General features: G+C 37.9%; 1 protein-coding gene across 1 annotated transcript; it reads right to left on the reverse strand.

Moving 5' to 3' along the window:
* Positions 1 to 522: 522 nt before the first annotated feature.
* Positions 523 to 3,063, reverse strand: LOC142550156 (uncharacterized). The gene is made up of 5 exons (XM_075659393.1): positions 2,824 to 3,063; positions 2,410 to 2,532; positions 1,822 to 2,184; positions 1,553 to 1,695; positions 523 to 1,486 (listed from the first exon to the last, which is right to left on the reverse strand). The coding sequence occupies exons 1-5, from the start codon at positions 3,061 to 3,063 to the stop codon at positions 523 to 525; spliced, it is 1,833 nt and encodes a 610-aa protein (XP_075515508.1).
* Between the last annotated feature and the right edge of the window lie 2,724 nt (positions 3,064 to 5,787).

The following is a 5,787-nucleotide window of genomic DNA, read 5'->3' on the forward strand; positions in this document are numbered from 1 at the left end:
CGCGCATATGCGCGAGACCTACTGCCTCCGTGCATTACAATTCGCGCATGTGTGCGCCTCCACGCCGCGCATGTGCGCCCAACTCTCTGGACTCGCCTTCCCGGAAATCACCCTCTCGCGCATATGCGCGCCCTCAAGCTGCGCATATGCGCGTTAGGTTCTGTCCGCGCATCTTGGTTTCTCTCACAACTCGCGCATGTGCGCGCCACTCTCCGGCGCACATGCGCCACCGGTTCTGGTCTCATACTCCACTTGCTCACAACATGACATCACATGCTACTCAATTCAAGACTCGGAGCGATCCTTCATAATCATATTAATTTATCCCCAAATCATTTCAGATTACGATAATCAAATTCTCGGGCTTTACAATAAGAATGGCCGGGCTATGTTGAAAATTTGAATGATGTTGACATCCTCACAAGCCTGGACCACTCACGCAGAATCTTGGCTAAGAGTTGGCCACAAGAACCCGGCAAACATTGTCTTCCGGGCCAAAGAGATTCCTCCTAGATGCTCAGCTCAGCACCTTTCATGGATCTCTCGGAGGACGTAATCCACTTCTCCCTCAGATAAGCATTTTAATAATGCTCCCTGGAATGATCTCCTGTACAAGACATTATTTAAGAGAACAAACCTGGGAGCTTGTCTCTTAATCTTTTGAGCTCGGGCTTTATCTTCGGGCAGTTCATTATTCATAATGAAATTGATCAGTGGTATAATCCAAGAGTCCTTGGGAAATGTTGGTATTTCTTCCTCGGTTGTAAGGACCAACCGAGCAACATGTAAGACTTCCTGGGTGCTAACTTCTGTCAAAGAAACAGCCATTTTCGCCAGAGTATCTGCCTCTCCGTTTTCCTCCTGGGGTATTTGTTCAACACTCCAATCCACAAAAATTTCCGCCTGGTCTTGGATGAGTTGTAAATATTTGAGCATCCTATCATCCTCAGCTTCATAAACGCCCTTTATCTGTTGAGTGATTAGCTGCGAATCAGAGTACAGAATATTCCGGGAGGCTCCATCCTCCCGAGCAGCTCGGATACCAGCAAAGACAGCTTCATACTCGGCCTTATTATTGGTTACCCGGGAATCAATCCTTAGTGCCAATTTAATCTTTTCTCTCGGGGGAGATTTGATTACAACCCCTACTCCACACCCAGCAAGGCTAGACGCCTCATCCACAAAAACTCTCCATACTTCCTCTTTGTCAGGCTGAACCATTTCAGATAGAAAATCTGACAGGGCTTGTGCTTGGATGGCAACCAGGGGCTTATATTCAATGTCATACTCGCACAATTCCACTGTCCACTTGATCATGCGTCCGGACATTTCTGAGTGAGTCATAATCCTCCCAAGAGGACTATTGGTGAGAACAATAATTTGATGCGACAGAAAGTAAGGTCGCAGCTTCCGGGCAGTCATGATCAAGGCCAAATCAATCTTCTCTACTTCACTGTATTTAAGCTCGCGGCCTCTTAGAGCATTGCTGACATAATAGACAGGCTTTTAATCAGAGCTTTCCTCTTTTATTAGAACTGAGCTGACAGCATACTCCGTAGTAGATAGATAAACGAATAGCTTCTCCCTTGGCTCCGGCTTCACCAATACAGGGAGCTCTGCAAGATGAATCTTCAAGTCTTGGAAGGCCTGTTCACATTTCTCATCCCACCCGAATTGTTGGACCTTCCTTAGGACCTGAAATAAAGGATAACTCCTGTGTGCTGACAGGGATATAAATCGAGAAAGGGAAGCAATACTCCCGGTCAGCTTCTATGCTTCTTTGACAGATCGGGGAGATGGCATGCATAACACAGATTTGACCTTCTCCTGATTCACCTCAATCCCCCGGTCTGTCACTATGAATCCAAAGAACTTGCCACTCTTGACGCCAAAAATACACTTGACAGGGTTAATCTTGATCTTGTAATGCATTAGAGTGGCAAAGTTTTCCTCCAAATCAGCAATGAAGTCCGCAACCTCTTTAGACTTGCCCAAAATATCGTCTACATACACCTCCACATTCCGGCTCAATTGCTTCTCAAAGAATTTATTCATGAGACGCTGGTAAGTTGCCCCTGCATTCTTCAACCCGAAAGGCATTACAACATAGAAAAATGTACCTCCCGAGGTGATGAAGTTGGCTTTATCTTGATCACTATTGGCCAGGGGGATTTGATGATACCCCTGGAAAGCATCCATACAACTCAGCAGTTCAAAGCTCGAGGTGGAATCAACCAGTTGGTCAATCTTGGGCAGGGGTTAATGGTCTTTGGGGAAAGCTTTGTTGAGGTCGCGGAAATCCACGCACATTCTGCATTTCCCGGTGGACTTAGGTACCAGCACCACATTTGAAAGTCACGTAGCAAATCGAATTTCCCGAATGTGGCCGGCCTTCAGCAGATCTTTCACCTGTTCATTAATAACTTTGTTCTTTTCAGGATCAAATTGCCTCTTCTTCTGCTTCACCGGGTGAGATCCATGGAGAATATTCAGTTGATGCTCCGATATAATGGGCGATATCCCTGTCAACTCCTATTGGGACCAGGCAAACACATGAATATTAGCTTTTAAACAATTAATCAAACTAACCCGGGTGGATGCACTGAGGTCCCGAGCCACCCGGATTTGCTGCCCTGGTCCGACTTCTATCATCTCCTGTTCTTCCTCTACCACAAAATGTACTTCCCCCTTCTCCACTACTCATTCTCCCATTTCATCAATCCTTGCTTTTTTTCCCTCCCTCCTTGTTTTGCTTTGATCTGTTTAGACTGCTTCCACATAGCATTTCCGAGAAGAAGGCTGGTCTCCCCAGACTTCTCCTACCCGGGCTCCCACAGAAAATTTGATCTTCTGGTGGTAGGTGGATGCCACGGCCTTTAATTCGTTCATAGCCGGCCTCCCCAAAATGATGTTGTATGATGATGGGGAGTCCACCATAGTGAAATAGGTCATCACCGTCTTTTTAAGATCTGTGAAGCCCAAGGTTAGTGACAGGACAATCTCCGCTTCAAGGTAAACCACATGACCAGCAAAGCCAAAAAAGGCAGTGTCTATAACTTCCATAACCCTTTCTGATTAGTAAATGGGTATCGAAGAGTTTATAGCTTTTTTTAAAAAAAATTATTTGTGAAGTTTTTTATTTGTGAAGTTTTTTTTGTCCGAAATTCGAAAATTTCTCGAAATTTAACGAATATATTATGATTTTTTTAACAAAAACAGCTGAAAAATATGTTTAAAACACAATAATTTGCTTATTATTGAATAGATTAGCATCTCTTTAAAATATAATAGATTACTATAATTGGAATAACAAATTGTAAAAATTATTTCTCGATTTTTCAAATGAGAATAAAAATTTGTTGTACTCTCGTATTTTTTGTCATGCACATGTACACACACATATATATATAAATTTTGATATGTTTTCTATCAACCGTACTCACGTCTATGTTAACAACTGATTTAATCAATGATGAACATAGAGATAAACAACATATCGAAATTATATATATAAATATATTCAGATACATACAAATATATGTATATAATCAGCACATGATAATATGATACACATAATGGATTTGAATATATCATATTGTCATTTGATGATTAATATATATTCAAATCCATTATGTGTATCATATTATCATGTGATGATTAACAAACAAATATGGAAATACATTTCGATTATGTATAATATCTACTTACATGAAAATGAAAATTTAATTACAGTATTTTCATATATCTTTGCATAACAAGAAATGATATAAAAAATTGAGCAGATGATTTGATTCCATACAAAATGTTAAACATCTTTGAGCTCGAGCTCATTTGAGTGAAAAAATTTTGTATGATAAAATATATAATCTGATAAGAATAAAAATTATTCTAAAATCATATCCAAGTTTTCATCTTAGGGATCACTTCATATGTCAGAATTATATATTAAAGGCTCTCCACTGCCTTTTTTTTAGTTCTAGCTCCCCAATGCACTTAAATCCATTTTTTTTTACGTATTATGTGTGTTATAAAACTGTGTGTCATAAAACATTAATTATGCTTCTCTAATTAAATCGAGAGCATACATTTTTCTTGAAAAATAATTCCAACGCCTAGAGTAGAAGAATACGTCAATCTTCTTTTTTTCAATTTCTTTTTCGACGGTAATGTAGTATTTTTTTTCTCTTTAATTAAGATCAATTATTTGCATATTTGAGCTTGTCTGTTCTTTTTTTTTTTTTTTTTTTTGCAGATTAGAGATTTTGTTTGAAGCTCCCGCTCCCGTCCGTCGCTTTTCTTCTTCTAACTGTCGCCCGTCTATTTTTTTATTCCGACCTTCTTTGTCGTCCAACGACATTCCTCCCTTGTCGACCTCTCTACGGTGCAGTCAGTATTCATCTTCCGGCTCCATTTTTTTTTTTTTGTTATTAAAGATGTGCATATTTGAGTTTTATTTTTCAAATTTGAGGTAATTTGAGGTCGATTCTTTCAATTATATATAGGTTTATTTTTGTGTATATTATATATCGTTGAGTATGCTTTGTTGTTTATTTGAGCTCCATTGTATGATTTTTCTTATTTATTTACATGATTTTGTATGTTTCATCGTCTGATTTTGCATTGTATTGAATTTAGGGGATGGATGAAGCATGATTAACAGAAACATGTTAATTAATCCAATGTATAATTTTATATTATCTATTAACACAAACATGTTCATGAATCCAATATCTTATTTTTTTTTTTATCATCTATTGTTATTTACACAAACATGTTTAGTGATCCAATGTGTAATTTTGTATCATTTATTGTGATTGACACAAGCATCTTTATGGAACAAATGTCTAATTTTGTATAATCTATTGTGATTAATAGAAATACGAGAATGGATCCACACATGCTTACCTTGATGATGTTGGTGTGCTCTATAACTTAGTACCAGTTATATTGAATTGTAATACATTCTGTCAAATATAGTATAATTAATGCTAAGTGTGGTATCATTTCATGTAAAATTTAGTATCAACTCCACATATGTTTACTCTGATGGTGTTATCGCATGGTTTATTACTTAATATCAGTTGTATTGAGTCGTAATACATTATCAGTCAGATGTAGTATAATTAATGATAAGTGCGATATCATTTCATGTCAAATTTTGTATCAACAAACCACAATTCAAAGTAATCATTTGGTCTCTACATTTTGGGAATCCAACGTCGCAATTTCTAAGGTAAACTTCCTTCACATTTCTCGAGTATCCTAACAAAAACATAACTTGTATACAAATGGAATGATTGTAACAGTAAAATAATTACTGCACACAAATGGAATGATTATAATTCAATACTTACAAACTGTCTGACACTCTTGTTGTCTTATGGATTGCGTATTGATTTCCTCACTACAAAATCATTTTTTTTTTCACTCCTTCAATCAAGAAAAAATCAATGGATCTTACTGTTGGATCTCGGTTTTCTACGTGCCCAAACGCAACGGAAGTTTTAAAAATTTTTAGCTCTTGACTTTCAAGATCCTTTTGGACACTCATATGGTTTTTTACAATTAAACATTCATAGGAAGTAAATCATTATACCTTTAGTGAATAGTTCACTAGGCTCCAACTATTCCCCGGTTAGCGGAGATAGCTCTTGATGAATTCTCTACGAACTTTCTTCAGATCTCCTTTGTGTATTCTCCTAATCAGGTCCACGACCAGATGATTTGTTCCTCTTCCAAATTGCACTAGAAAATTTGGAAGAAGTTGTAACGTTGGAGAGAAAAATA

This window comes from Primulina tabacum, chromosome 6 (genome assembly GCF_025594145.1).
Source record: "Primulina tabacum isolate GXHZ01 chromosome 6, ASM2559414v2, whole genome shotgun sequence".
Lineage (NCBI taxonomy): Eukaryota > Viridiplantae > Streptophyta > Magnoliopsida > Lamiales > Gesneriaceae > Primulina > Primulina tabacum.